Below are 15,285 nucleotides of genomic sequence, written 5' to 3'. Positions count from 1 at the left end.
GTCTGGAGACCAAGTCCTATGAGGAAAGGTTGAAGGAGCTGGGTATGTTTAGCCTGAAGAGGAGAAGACTGAGAGGGGATATGATAACCATGTTCAAGTACTTGAAGGGCTGTCATATAGAGGAGGGTGCCGAGTTGTTTTCTGTTGCTCAAGAAGGTTGGACCAGAACCAACGGGTTGAAATTAAATCAGAAGAGTTTCTGTCAAGACATTAGGAACAATTTTCTAACAGTTAGGGCGGTTCCTCAGTGGAACAGGCTTCCTCGGGAGGTGGTAAGCTCTTCTTCCCTGGAGGTTTTTAAGAAGAGGTTAGATGGCCATCTGTCAGCAATGCTGATTCTGTGACCTTGGGCAGATGATGAGAGGGAGGGCATCTTGGCCAGCTTCTGGTCACTAGGGGTGTGGAGGGGGGAGGTAGTTGTGAATTTCCTGCATTGTGCAGGGGTTTGGACTTGATGGCCCTGGTGGTTCCTTCCAACTCTATGATTCTATGGGCCACCGGGGGATGGGACGCAGGTTTTGCCCAGTTGGCAAGATCAAGTTTACATATGCCCTTAACCATAGGGATGTGTATTGATGCCACCTCCTTGGAATATAGCACATCCATCACCGGATCCTCTCCTCCGGCTCTGTTCACTTAAAGACGAATGGCGGTCGGGATGGTTGGTTTCAGACTGGTACAGACAGTGGCCCTCGTAACGGGGAGAAGCTGACGGGGTCCTATGGGTGCAGCGGGTGGGTTCCTGTCCACGGTTCTGAGCCTACAGCAAAGACTCCCAGTACCGAGGCGAAGGAGATCCATCCTGACGCCACAAAGGAGATCAGGATCTGTATCGCGGTGAAGCAACATGGCGCTGGGAATGACGTTCCTCCTCCGACTCCCAATGATGGCTCGAACCCCTCCAAGAACGTCGGTGCCATGTGGAGAGCACCGTTTCCGAGCTGGTGGGTATGTCGATGGTGATTGATTCCTCAAGCATCGGAGAGAGGCGGGCACCGGTACTGCTAGGTGACATGCCCGTGGCCTTGCCCTCACGCTGTGAAGCGGTGCATGGGGACCTGGATCGGCGTCGTTTCTCCTCATGGTGTGAGGGAGCACGCGGGGATTTAGATTGGACCATGCAGGAGACCTCTCCCACGATGGTGTATGCTGTCTTCGGGACTGGCGCTTCTCAGCCGAGGACTGAGCGGTCACACCTTCTGACGAAGTGCCCTGCTTAGGTGACAATGAGCGGTGGCGATATCTCAGTTCCACCTCCTTCGGAACCAACAGGGTACAGCGTTGAGGGGACCTTCCCCTGGAACACTTGAGCTCGGTACCAACAGTCATAGAGATGGAGGGAGCAGGAGTGGACTTCTTCTTCGAAGCTCTAGAAGATGTAGAAGCTGCTCTCTTCCCAGCCGAGGAGCTGGGGCCCTAGAGGGGACCGGACGGTCTCAAGGCCTTTTCATATAGGAAGACTTTACGTTTGGCTTCACAGCCGTTTAGCCTGGGGCGTGAAGTAGCTGCAAACTCTGCAGGACCCAGTAATATGAACTTCACAGAGGCAAAGAACACACTCGGTGTGGTCATCATTTTGGGACATCTTAGTCCAACACGAAACCAATTTTTAAAGAGAGCCATATCAAAAATATAACTCAGGTGTCGAAAGATCGAAGAAAGCAAGAAGGTCATTACACGTTCTCTCCCCATGGCGGCAAAGAGAGAACTGAGGGATAGCCGACTTCCCCCCCTCCCCATCATATGACTGTTTTGGTGGGAAGAGCTGTTGCTGGGCAGAAAATGGGGCGAGAGGGAGAGGGAAGCTTTCTACATGAAAAAAATCTCCACGGCTGGCCTGCGCATGTGCAGATGCCATGTGGGACTGCACAGAGGCCACAAAGATGTACAGTCACTTCACAATGTAGGTTCCAAAGCTACCACCACAGAAATGCAACTCAAATGCTGGCAAGATGCCGCTCCAGGAAAGTAATGGTTTTCTAAATCTCAGTAGCTGAAATGTGTCTTTGTTCCTCATACAGACCATTCAATTTCAAAAAGGAATAGCCGGCTTAACAGGGGAGTCGGGTGTTGCATCTGTCAGTGTCTCCAGATCAGCAGAGGGATCCCACCACTTCAACAGGATCACAGTTTTAATTTTTTACAGGGCAAACATTTTGAGATAGCATCAGTATGAGGATACCTTTGTCTCTAAATCCTGTGGCAGGCAAGCTTCTTGCAATAGCCATGTAGAGGAAGGGGAAAAGCCAGTATTTTAAAGTCTACAAGAACATCACACCCCCATCTGAAGAAATAGCATCTGCAATCCAACGAAGGATTTGCACATGCAGTTTGGGGGTTAGGGAGGAAAACTAAAGAATAAACTAACAGATGAATTCAAAGTTAGAAGTAATGCCCTGCACCACTGGCACACCACACTAGAACTGCGCACAGATTTAAGTAAGCTTTAAAGAAACTTACTCTAGGGAACTCTCAGTGCAAACCTCTACCTGCCTAGAGGAAAAGTATTTACGTGCTGATCTGTATCTCTCAGTCCTTGGTCGTTTATGCATGGGTACTTTTCACCCACATTTGCCCCTGTCTATCTCAGTTGTTCCTTGGAGTTATGCATGAGTTTTCCGTCCATGAGAGATGACCTCGCTGCCAGCCCTCACCAATCTCGGGACTTCCCGTTACTCTATTAACCCAATTCTTCCATTTCCCTTGAGCTCAGCCCGGGTAAAATCCCCATTCATAAAGCAAAGTGAGGGACACACAAGCTCAGTTTATCTCACAGCTTGCAGTACTGCCAATTACAAAGCAGCGTGTCAAGGGGCAGGGATTCAAATTTGCCAGTGAACACTTGTCCTAAGATGGGCAAGTCACTCAGCTGCCAACAGTGCCATCCTAAGGAGAGCTGGGGGTCTGAGATCAGGGGTCCCCAATGTGATGCCCAGGGGTGCTGTGGCACCTGCCAACACCTTTCCTGGTGCCCAACAAGTAATTTTAGAAAGTGGGTGGGGCCAGGTGGGCTCCTGCACAGTAGGGCTTCCGATTGGCTGTGCAGATTCAAATAACATTTCACCAACAGCTGCCACTATAGTGTTGGTTTTATTCTCTCCAAGTCCTCTTTCCCAGTTCATTTTTAAAACTTACTCCGCTACTCCCCCATACCTGAGCTTTATCTATGTGTGTGACTGGCTCCTCCTCCCACAATGTCCATTTTGTGGCTGTGCCCTCCACCTTGTGTCAGAATTTCACAGGCTCAAAAAGATTGGGGACCCCTGTCCTAGGTGCACTGGCCAATGGGTTCACGGACAGCCTTTCCTACTTGTGAGGTACATGGATGAGCAGATGAGATGGATCTCTTGGCTCTAATAGTGGCAGAGGCGGCAAAGGCCAGTGCGAAGAGCATCTTTGGGCTGGACATATGGGACAGACACCGCTCACCCAATGACCGCTGGACTTATGGATGCCAGAACAATGAAGCTTAAACCTACAACTCCTACCAAAAAAGGAAAATGTTTCTGACCAAGTCCACACATACTCCAGGAAAGATTATGCATGATAGAAATGTCCAGAGTAAACAAGATAAACAAACGATGCTTACCAGTGAAAGGACAAAATTGAGAAGAGCAGTGCCGCTGTAGAACAGGACAGTTACTAAAGTTGTAACCGTGGTAAACAGGAGGCTCACGTTATGACTCATCACTATCCAGAGGGATTCAAGGATCTGGAAAAGAACAAAGTGGAATGTCGAAGGACAGCAGCTTGGCAAAACTGTTAACAGGCACAGCTGTTACAATACACAATGCCTAAGGAGTGAGAAACGCATTACTTATAAGGAGGAGAACAAGTTCCTATTCTTGGCAACAACATATGGCACACCTGGAAAGTCACACTCATTTCTTCACAGTGCAATGGCAAACGGAGTCCAAATATTACAAGGCAAATATAAAACCACAAAGTCTAATAAGTACACTATAATGTTTCTTCAAAACAAACATAAACAAGTAATTTGGGTAGTTTCATGTGGATAGCCATGTTGGTTGGCAGTAGAAGAGCAAGATTCGAATCCACAACTACCTCCCACACACACCCCAAGTGACCCCCACTCCATGCCCAGAAGATGGCCAAGATGCCCTCCCTCTCATGATCTGCCTAAGGTCATAGAATCAGCCTTGCTGACAGATAGCTATCTAGCCTCTGCTTAAAAACCTCCAGGGAAGGAGAGCCCCCCACCTCCCGAGGAAGCCTGTTCCACTGAGGAACCGCTCTAACTGTTAGAAAATTCTTCCTGATGTCTACATAAGAACATAAGAGAGGCCCTGCTGGATCAGACCAAGGCCCATCAAGTCCAGCAGTCTGTTCACACAGTGGCCAACCAGGTGCCTCTAGGAAGCCACTAACAAGATGAGTGCAGCAGCACCATCCTGCCTGTGTTCCACCGCACCCAAAATAATAGGCATACTCCTCTGATACTAGAGAGAATAGCTATGCAGCATGACTAGTATCCATTCTAACTAATAGCCATGAATACCCCTCTCCTCCATGATGTCCACTCCCCTCTTAAAGCCCTCCAAGCTGGCAGCCATCACCACTTCCTGGGGCAGGGAGTTCCACAATTTAACTATGCGTTGTGTGAAGAAATACTTCCTTTTATCTGTTTTGAATCTCTCACCCTCCAGCTTTAGCAGATGATCCCGTGTTCTAGTATTATGGGAGAGGGAGAAAAACTTCTCCCTGTCCACTCTCTCCAAACCATGCATAATTTTATAGACCTCTGTCATGTCTCCCCTCAGCCGCCTTCTTTCCAAGCTAAACAGCCCTAAGCGTCTTAACCGCTCTCCATAGGACAGTTGCTCTAGTCCCAGTTGCTCTTTTCTGCACCTTCTCAAGCTCTGTAATATCCTTTTTTAGGTGAGGTGACCAGAACTGTACACAGTATTCCAAGTGTGGTCTCACCATAGATTTGTACAAAGGCAGTATGAAATCAGCAGTTTTATTCTCTATTCCTCGTCTAATTATAGCCAGCATGGAATTTGCCTTTTTTTACAGCAGCCGCACACTGGGTTGACAACTTCATTGAGCTATCCACCACCACCCCAAGATCCCTTTCTTGGTCTGTTGTTGCCAGCACAGATCCCATCAGTGTATATGTGAAGTTGGGATTTTTTGTCTCAATATGCATCACTTTACACTTACTCACACTGAATCTCATTTGCCATTTTAATGCCCATTCTTCCAGTATGCAGAGATCCTTCTGGAGCTCTTCACAGTCCGATTTTGTTTTAACCACCCTAAATAATTTGGTGTCATCTGCAAACTTGGCTACTTCACTGTTTAACCCCAACTCCAGGTCATTGATGAACAGGTTGAAAAGCTCCGGTCCCAACACAGATCCCTGAGGCACCCCACTGCTCACATCCCGCCATTGTGAGAACTGACCATTTATTCCTACTCTCTGCTTCCTATTTTTCAGCCAGCTCTCAATCCATAAGAGGTTTGGTGGGGCTTGTTCTTGAGAAACCCATGCTGGCTCTAACTGATCAGATCCATCCTTTCTAAATGCTCATGGACTGGCTGTTTGATGATTTGTTCAAAAACGTTTCCCGGTATAGAAGTCAAGCTGATGGGTTGGTAGTTACCCAGATCCTCCTTGAGAGTCAAAGCTCCCTTTGTTAGATACCTGACGAAGGGAGCTTTGACTCCTGAAAGCTTACAGCGTGTTGGTCTTTTTAAGGTGCTACTGGACTTGAATCTTGCTCAAGTAATTTGGGAGGGATCTGCAACATTTTTTCACTAAATGTTCACAGGACATTTGGATCAATGGACTAAACCTTTAGAGAAGGCGGGGCTGACTGCCTCACCTATACTGCAAAATGCTTTCAGAACAAAACTGCCTCGGCTTTCCATCTGTGAGGTTCTCCAACCTCCCTGGGCAATTTCCATAAAATCACTCGCTCAGACGACCGTTCAGAAGCAGGTAAGTTTATTGGAAGGCTTCAGGTAAGGTCAGGGCCTACATGGTCCAAAGCTACAAGTGCTCACATAGTCAAAAGGGCTAGAATATAAACAGTTCTAAAATGCAGGCGGCGGTTACATGTTTTGGGAACCAAGAGATAACAGCTCAGGGCTAAGCTACTGAACACATCAAAGACAACAGAGGAGCTCGTTAACCCAAGCCTGCGAAAGCCAAGGTCGGAGGGAGGAGGAGGGAATGAGGAAAGGAAAGCGAGCGGGGCATTCCAGCGGGGGCCTAACTGGGAAGCAGTTCAGCCAAGGCCTGAACCCTTCCTACTGACAGAGACCCTTCTACTGACAGAGACCTGGCCTGTCGCTTGTACGGACAGTCCAGACACAGAGCAGAGCAATCCCTCACATTCTGCCCCCCTTAAGGCCCCCCTCCCCCCTCCTCGTCAGGACGTGGCTTGTGGGGGTAAGCGGTATGGAACTCGTGTACCAACCGGGGTGCCGCTACATGGGGGGCCGCCACCCATTCGTCCTGGGCGGGGCTAAGATGTTTCCAGCGAACCAAGTAAAACAACTTTCCTTTTTTCAGTTTTGAATCCAACACTTTAGAGACCTCAACATGCATCTCCCCCCCCCCCCCACACAACCGTAGGAACCTCTGGCTTAGGTTGAGGATGGAACTGGGGGGCTGCAGTGTAGGGCTTGAGCAGGCTAATATGAAACACTGGATGTACCCCTTTAAGTGACTTAGGGAGAGCCAACTCAACTGTGATGTCATTAATGACCCGAGTAATAGGGTAAGAACCCACATACTTGTCACTGAGTTTTTTACAAGGGCGCAGTGATCGTAGATTCTTGGTGGAGAGATAAACCTGATCGCCTACTTTGAGTTCCCACCCCGGAGAACGATGTTTATCTGCTTGGTCCTTATATTTGCGTTTTGCCCGCTCCAAATTCTTCTGAAGCCAGGGCCAAGTTATTTACACCACCTGTACCCATTCCTGGGCCCCCTGCACACCCTCCATTTCCGGGGTAACGGTAGTAGACCCGAAGGGTCCAAACTCCTTCCCATAAACCACTTGGAAAGGACTGAAACCTGTGGAGGAATGAGGGGCGTTATTGTAGGCATATTCAGCAAATGGCAGCAAATCTACCCAGTTGTCCTGGTGGTAGTTCACATAACACCTTAAATAACATTCCACTACAGCATTCACACGTTCAGTCTGGCCATCGGTTTGAGGATGGTAAGCAGAAGACAAGCCCTGCTCTTTCACCCCCATTATTTTCAGAAAGGCCCTAAAGAATTTGGCCACAAACTGAGCCCCCCTGTCGGAGAGGACCTTCCGTGGGACCGAATGATGCTTTACCACGTGATTAACAAACAACCGTGCCAGCTTTTGTGCCGAAGGCAATCCAGCACAAGGAACGAAATGAACCTGTTTCGAAAATAAGTCAGTAATTACCCACAAAACGGTTTTACCCCGGCTAGGGGGCAAATCGGTAATAAAATCCATGGCTATAACTTCCCAAGGCATGGTTGGGACTTCCAGTGGTTTTAAAAGGCCTGGTGGCTTTCCCATGCGTTTCTTTGCAGTAGCGCAGGTGGGACAGCTGCGCACAAATAATTCAACATCAGCTCTCATACCAGGCCACCAAAATTGTCGTCGTAACAAATGCAAGGATTTAACAAACCCAAATTGTCCAGCTAGTTTGGCCCCATGTACCATTCCCAACACCTCCTTTCTAAGAGTCTCTGGTACATATAGCCTATTTCCCTGGAACCAAAAAGTCCTCTTTTGAGTAAGGTTTGGAGGAAGACTTTGCTTCTCTTCCGCCAACTGTGTGGCTTCTTTAAGCTTCATCTGAAAAGTCTCTGGTACTCCCCGAAGAGGGGCAATGTCAGTGGCGCGAGTTTGGGATCGGGTGGTTACTGACAGTCCTGGCACTTCCCCTCTCTGTTCCGGAGTGAATAGGGATTCAACGGGTCGGTCAAAGTCATTCCGGTATTGGGGGAGTCGGGACAAGGCATCTGCCAAAGCATTGTCCTTGCCAGGCACATGTTTAAGGACAAACCGGAACTTGGTGAAAAACTGTGCCCAGCGAACCTGTTTTGCTGTCAACTTTCTAGTCCCTTTTAAAGCCTCTAAATTTTTGTGATCGCTCCAGACCTCAAAGGGCTCCTCTGCCCCTTCCAGGAAATGTCTCCAAATAGTGAGAGCGTGTTTTACCGCTGCTGCTTCTTTCTCCCATATCGCCCAGTTGATTTCAGATTGGGAGAACTTTTTTGAGAAATAAGCACACGGTTTTAAGTGGCCGTTCTCATCCCGTTGAAGTAGGGGGCCCCCCATGGCAACCTCAGAAGCATCCACTTGGACTATGAAAGGTTTCTCACAGTCGGGGTGGGAGAGTACAGGTTCAGAAGTAAACAGCCGCTTGAGCGTCTCAAACGCCTGTTGGCAGGCAGAAGTCCATTGCAGTTTTGCAGACGGCAATGTGGCTGCCGCTCCCTTTCCTTTCGTGCGCAACAGCGAGGTTAGAGGGAGCGCCACCTGAGCAAAGTTTGAAATAAAGTTCCGATAAAAGTTTGCAAAACCCAGAAATTGTTGCAATTGCCTGCGCGTGGTGGGGGGGGTCCCACTCGACCACTGCCCGAATCTTGTCGGGATCCATCTCTAACCCTTGGTGTGAAATGACATACCCTAGAAAGGTAATGGAGGGTCGGTGAAAGTCACATTTTGAAACCTTGGCAAAGAGCTTGTGGGCACGCAACCGCTGCAATACTTCTTGCACTAGCTGTACGTGTTCTTCCATAGTTTTTGTATAAATGAGAATATCATCCAAATAAACCACCACTCCGCGGAATAGCAAATCATGTAACACTTCATTGATTAATTGCATGAATACACTCGGAGCCCCCGTAAGTCCGAAAGGCATCACCAAATACTCAAACATTCCAAAACAACAAGAAAAAGCGGTTTTTGGTTCATCTCCTTCTCTTATTCGGATGCGATGGTAGGCTTCCACTAAGTCCAATTTAGTGAAAATCTGGCCCTCCTTCAATTGTGCAAGCAGGTCTGGAATGAGAGGGAGGGGGTAGGCATTAGACTGAGTGACTGCATTCAGTCTGCGAAAATCAATACACAGTCTTAAATCTCCCGTTTTCTTTTTCACAAAAAAGGCAGGAGGCGAAAATGGTGCTTTGGAGGGGCGGATAAAACCCCGAGCCAAATTAGTGTCCAAATAGTCCCGTAAGACAGCCTTTTCGTTAGGACTCATGGGGTAAATCTTTCCTTTGGACAGTTTGCCATCCCCTACCACTTCTATGGCGTAATCGGTCTCCCGGTGAGGAGGCAATTTGTCACACTGTTGTACATCGAACACATCAGAAAACTGAGCATACTCCTTAGGGAGCTGTGGGTTGACAGTTCCTGTTGGCCGTGCCTCAACTAAGGCAGCCGCCCGGGTTTTGAGCACCCGGTCCTTGTCGTGATGCTCACACAGGGTCTCAGGGAACGTGAGAGTTCGTTCTACCCAATCTATGGAGGGGTTATGTCCCAGCAGCCAGTTCGTACCCAAAATCACGGGCGTGTTGATCGGGGCAATGGTAAAATGGAGCCGTTCCCAATGTTCCCCCATGCCCATCACTACCGCGGTCGTGCGGTGAGTGACAGGGCCTCCTCTAAGGTCGCTACCGTCCATTTGGGAGAAATGTATGGGTTCGGGCAACTGCACCCTTTTCACCCGCAGTTGGCGGGTGACTTTTTCGCTTATCAGGGTGCGGGAACAGCCGGAATCTACGAGGGCTGTCACTTTTATTATCGGTCCCCCTTTAGGCAACGTAAGGGCAACCTCGATAAACACATTGTGCTCTTGTTCGCTTACCATCATTGGAGCTCCTTGCACCGAGTCCGGAGCGGTCTGCTGAGGAGCCCCTTTTACAGCAGACTGGCGGCGTTTTTTGCCGTCGGGTCCCATTCCTCCTCGTCGCTGGATGAGGTCAACTCGGGATTTGTAATCCGTGGCTCTGATGAGCCCCAGGTTTCATTTGTAATCCGTGGCCCCGATGGGCCAGTAGCTTTCGAAGCTCCTGGGTTGGATTGTGCTTGAAGGGCCGAAGCAGTACTCCGTCTGTCGGGTGCGCCGCTGCGGCGGCGAGACTGTCCCTCCACGGGTGGCTTTTCTGGTTCAGCCGCTGCTGGTCGGGGTGGTCCCGGGCATCCGGGTCTGGAAGGGCATTGAGAAGCAAAATGTCCTTTACCTCCGCAAACGAGACAGGCTCCGCTCTCAAAGCGTTTGCGGCGTTCGGCTACCGACGGTCCCCCCCCCGAGGGGAAACGAGAGCCCATCGGACCGCCAGGCCTGTCTCCACGGACTTTGGTCTCCCGACCCGTGCATTGTCTGGATAAAAGTAGAAGCTGCTTTCGATTCTCAATGTCGGCTGCATGCCGGACCCAGCCTTCTACATCAGGAGGGTTACCTTGCATAAAAGCCCAGTGCTGTAATTCCGGGTTCAAACCCTCATGGAAATATTGCACCCTGGTAGCTTCACTCCAGTCCAAAATCTTGCTCGAGAGCGATTGAAATTCACTAGCATATTGCGTTACTGACTTAGTCCCTTGACGCAACTGTAGCAAGGCAGTCTTGGCTCTCTCGCCCAAGTGCGGGTCCTCGAAACGATGTCGAAGAGCAATCATGAAGTCATCGAGACTTCGCAGGACAGGGGAGCGGAGTTCGTACTGCAGCACCATCCAGGCAGCCGCCTCACCCTGTAGCAAGGATGCAACATACTGGACCCGAGACTCCTCAGAGGTAAAGGTCCTAGCTTGCTCTCGCATAAAAATATCCACTTGAACCATAAAAAATGTCAACTGGTCACTCGACCCATCATAGGTGATTTTTAAGTCCCGGTGTGCCGACGGAACGGGGCGAGCGGGTGGCACAGGAGCCGCAGGCTGTACGGGCTGTCCCCCTCCCGCCGGCGCTGCAGGCTGCTGCGGCGGATCCACCCGCAAGTCATCCAGCGTCTGGGCCAAGTCCAGCATTACGGCGTTCATGGCATCCATGCGTTCAAGTATGTCCTGTTGCTCTACCTGCCACCGTTGGCGTTCCTCTTCCATCTGGTGTAGCAGGAGAGCTTCCTTCCGGGCCGGATCGTCTTCAAATCCAGTCCCGGAAATGCAGTCCTTCGAGCCCGCGTCTCATCCCTGGAGAGCGACCAAGCACGCGGAGACTCTAACCAGGTGTTCAAGCGGGTAGACTTGGGCTTCGCACCCAAACCCGATCCAGAGTCGGCTCCACTGGGCGTCTTCCCAGTCGACTTCCCTTCCGAAGGGCTAGGATCGGGGTTCGTTGGCACAGTGCTGTCCTCGTCCTTCTTGTCATCCCCATCGCCTGCCATAGCTGTCCAAGGATGGTACAGGAGCAGGAGCTGGGGCAAGGGACTTGTAGCTTAATGTGAGGTTCTCCAACCTCCCTGGGCAATTTCCATAAAATCACTCGCTCAGACGACCGTTCAGAAGCAGGTAAGTTTATTGGAAGGCTTCAGGTAAGGTCAGGGCCTACATGGTCCAAAGCTACAAGTGCTCACATAGTCAAAAGGGCTAGAATATAAACAGTTCTAAAATGCAGGCGGCGGTTACATGTTTTGGGAACCAAGAGATAACAGCTCAGGGCTAAGCTACTGAACACATCAAAGACAACAGAGGAGCTTGTTAACCCAAGCCTGCGAAAGCCAAGGTCGGAGGGAGGAGGAGGGAATGAGGAAAGGAAAGCGAATGCGGCATTCCAGCGGGGGCCTAACTGGGAAGCAGTTCAGCCAAGGCCTGAACCCTTCTACTGACAGAGACCCTTCTACTGACAGAGACCTGGCCTGTCGCTTGTACGGACAGTCCAGACACAGAGCAGAGCAATCCCTCACACCATCGTGGCCCTGGCTCTGCGGCATGGGGTCCCCCACTAAAAGTTTCAAATGCTGCTAGAAATTATGTACTTCAGCCCATGCAGATGTTTTGGGCCAACAGGAGTCACTCAACTGACTAAATTATAAGCAAGAGTGACTTCCTGTAAAACTAGAAAAACCAAACACACAGGCTGAGGGCTGCATCCAGACTAAAATGTCAGTTGCTGTTACAGAACTGTCCTGCCTCCCCCCTCCCCCCCCCCAGTTCCCTCACCACCACAAAATGCTGCTGCTAGGAGATAGTGGGGCCCTGAGGAATGACATCAGTGGAGGTCTGCAGTGGGAAAGGGAGGAAATCGGGGGGAAACTGTCAGTTTAGTCTGGGTCCAACCTTGACTCTCTAATACAGAGTGTCAAGAAACAAATCTGCGTTGCAGCATTTCAGAAAACATATCCACTGGCAGAACACAGACTGGAGAATGAAACACTACTCGGTGTTTCCAAAAACTAAGCACCCCGCTGCCTGATCCGACGCCATTACAATAAGACAGGAAAGCTGCTACAGGGAAAGGCCTACAGGTTAGAGCAATTATGGAAAGTGCAGCTTCAGTGAAGGAACCGAGAAAGTCATTTTATGGAGAGAGGCAATTTTTCCTGTTTTACTATTCTTTAAAAATTACCTACCGAAAGAAACGTCTCAATGTTTTCATGAACAAAGGAGGCAATATCTTGCCAATCCAGCAGTTCCCCTGGCCAGCTGTTCTGACGGCCCACAGGCTGCTTGTGACCTTTGTGTCTTCCTGAATGTGTCACATTCTGTCAAGCAAAAGAGTATTTCACAGACTGAATTGTGAAGAATGCACCTGTAAGAATACATGAGGGACACCCCACCCTTTTCATAGAGGCTGCTTCACCTGCTTTGGCTTCTGAAAGGCTAACAGATTTTTCTAAAGGTTGCACACTCCTTAAGGACACAATGCTGCCCTTCTGCAGTTGGTGGTGGTGGAAAGTGCTGTCATGTCACAGCCAACCTATGGTGACCCCGTAGGGTTTTCAAGGCAAGAGACCAAGAGAGGTGGTTTGCCCTTGCCTGCCTCTGCTTAGTGACCCTGGACTTCCTTGGTGGTCTCACATCTAGGTACTAAACAGAGCTGAACCTGCTTAGCTTCCAAGTTCAGGGTAGCCCTGGCCAGCCAGGTCAGGGCCCTTCAGCAGTGATTGAAGCCTCTGAATTCTGTTGTTGTTGTTGCACTTCATCCTTCAAGTATGTGAAGCCTTATAAAAAATTCCCTTCAGAAGTCAAACTGGGTTAAAGGGGCAAAATAGGGACAGGGACCTGACACACCAACTCTTTGTGCCTCTTCAGATAATGATTTGCTCCCTGAAATCTACAGGGGATGAAATGTGAAGCCACCCTTGAACCCGCGCCAGTAGTCCCTTCACCACTTTCCTCATAAGTACAAAGTAACTAGGCTCCGCTATCTGGAATCTCCTCAGTACTAAGATTTCTAACAGTTTCTGTAATCATCATTCATGTAAGTATTACTAAAACACCCCTGAATCAATACACTGCCCATATGCCCAAGATGCTTACTTTCACAAACCAAGAGTGGTACAGTCTGTCCCAGAGTGCCAGAACTTGCTTCTCAATCACAGCAGTGTTGTTCACTTTTTCTCCTAATATTTTATGGAGCTGAAAAAGAAAAACGGAAGAGCTGGTTTAAGTAGTCAGCACGGCAGGAGAAATGTGGTTGCCGAGTACAGACAAGGCCACCCTGGATGGATACAGAAGTTACTCCACGCATACCATTCCCCTCTTTTTTGAGAGCCAGCATGGTGTGGTGGTGAAGAGCAGTGGTTTGGAGCAGTGGACTCTGACCTGGAGAACCGGGTTGGATTCCCCACTCCTCCACATGAGCGGTGGAGGCTAATCTGGTGAACTGGATTTATTTCCCCTCTCCTACACACGAAGCCAGCTGGGTGACCTTGGCCAAGTCACAGCTCTGTTAGAGCTCTTTCAGCCCCACCCACCTCACAGGGTATCTGTTGTGGGGAGGGGAAGGTGATTGTAAGCTGGTTTGAGTCTCCCTTAAGTGGTAGAGAAAGTTGGCATATAAAAACCAACTCTTCTTCTTCTTTCCCTGCAGGCAATATTGAAAGACCTGGGGATAACCACATTTGCGGTGACCTGGCTTGCTAAGCTTCTGGGGAGCGATTAATAATTCTCTTTCGCCATTAACCCTCAAAGTACTTAGCTGCTGTAATTGTTGGCTAGGAGTGTGGCAGTGGCCCACTGCTCTTCCTAGACTTGATTTGCATTCAAACCAAACCATGCTGCAGAAGCCATGGGACACTTTCGTACCCAAATAAGAAGTCATTTATTTATTTACACACACACATATGCACTAGCGGAACATCCATCACGTCTTCATCTGAGGAAGATGAAAAATAGACAGCCACCATCGACAAAGATGGGAGGGTCTGATGTTGCCTCATGGGTTCGGCTGGGGCATGAAGCATCTGCCAACATAGAGGTGATAATGAAGCTCATTGCCAAGGATCATCCTTTGGAGGAGAGGTTTGCCTTCGCAGTGACCTAGATCTATGGCCTGTTGGTTTGGGTGAAACCGCCTGACGTCAGGGGGAAAGGCAACTAGTGACGCCTGGAATGCTTCAGAGACCTGGATAGTGCGCGTCTCTGACAGGGAAATGGCAACTTCCACTCTGAATAACGTGACTTCTCCAACAGCGGGAGGCATTTGTCGGGCCCAACCAAGGTCGATGTCAAAGGCGGTAGTTTCTCAGCTGGAGTCTTTCAAAGTCAAAGAGAGTGTTTCGACTTCTTTTTAGCTTTCTTTATCGGAGGTTCTAAGGCTGCCCTCTTCTGGAAGGAGGCTGAATCTTAATCATGCTTTGGTGCCGACGTTGGAACTGATGCAGTTGATGGAGAGCGCTCTTTCCTTGATTTCTTGGAGGGTGCAGGGCCTTCATAGACTTCTCCCAGAAGGATGCTTTTAACCTAGAGGCTCTCTTTTGCCTGGCTTTAAGAATAAACAACGCACAGGCCTCACATGTCAAAGGGATATGCCCCTCACCAAGACAAAGCAGGCATTCAGTATGTTTGTCATTTTGGGCCATCTTGGTCCCACATTTACCACACTTCTTAAACAACGCCATTTTTCTGTCTCACCCGGTGGGGTTACTAGAAGGTAAGTAAGAGACTTGCAATGAAGAAGAAAATATTCCCTCAGAAACTGCGAAGTTTGCAGAAAAACGTCCTTTCCCCATAGCGGCATAAAAAGAACTGAGGGAAGAGCGCTCCCCTGCCCCTCCATCATTTGTCCATTTGGGCGGGAAGAGTCGTTGGCTCTGACGAGAGAAAGAGGGAGGGAGCGCTCTGTAGCAACCGATCCTTTGAGAAGCTTGTCAGAAAT

The 15,285-nt window shown here is 49.4% G+C and overlaps 1 protein-coding gene across 1 annotated transcript in view; it reads right to left on the bottom strand.

Moving 5' to 3' along the window:
• TMEM245 (transmembrane protein 245) overlaps positions 1 to 15,285 on the bottom strand; it is an 81,574-nt gene that overhangs the window by 34,423 nt on the left and 31,866 nt on the right. Inside the window, exons 10-12 of the mRNA XM_056857835.1 lie at positions 13,446 to 13,544; positions 12,536 to 12,667; positions 3,590 to 3,712 (exon numbers count right to left, since the gene is read on the bottom strand). Of these exons, the coding sequence (XP_056713813.1) occupies positions 3,590 to 3,712; positions 12,536 to 12,667; positions 13,446 to 13,544 (354 nt within the window). The remainder of the gene's footprint in view (positions 1 to 3,589; positions 3,713 to 12,535; positions 12,668 to 13,445; positions 13,545 to 15,285) is intronic.

Source organism: Euleptes europaea, chromosome 11 (genome assembly GCF_029931775.1).
Source record: "Euleptes europaea isolate rEulEur1 chromosome 11, rEulEur1.hap1, whole genome shotgun sequence".
NCBI lineage: Eukaryota > Metazoa > Chordata > Lepidosauria > Squamata > Sphaerodactylidae > Euleptes > Euleptes europaea.
Note: the sequence above shows the minus strand (reverse complement) of the source record. Positions and strands in the feature narration are given on the sequence as shown.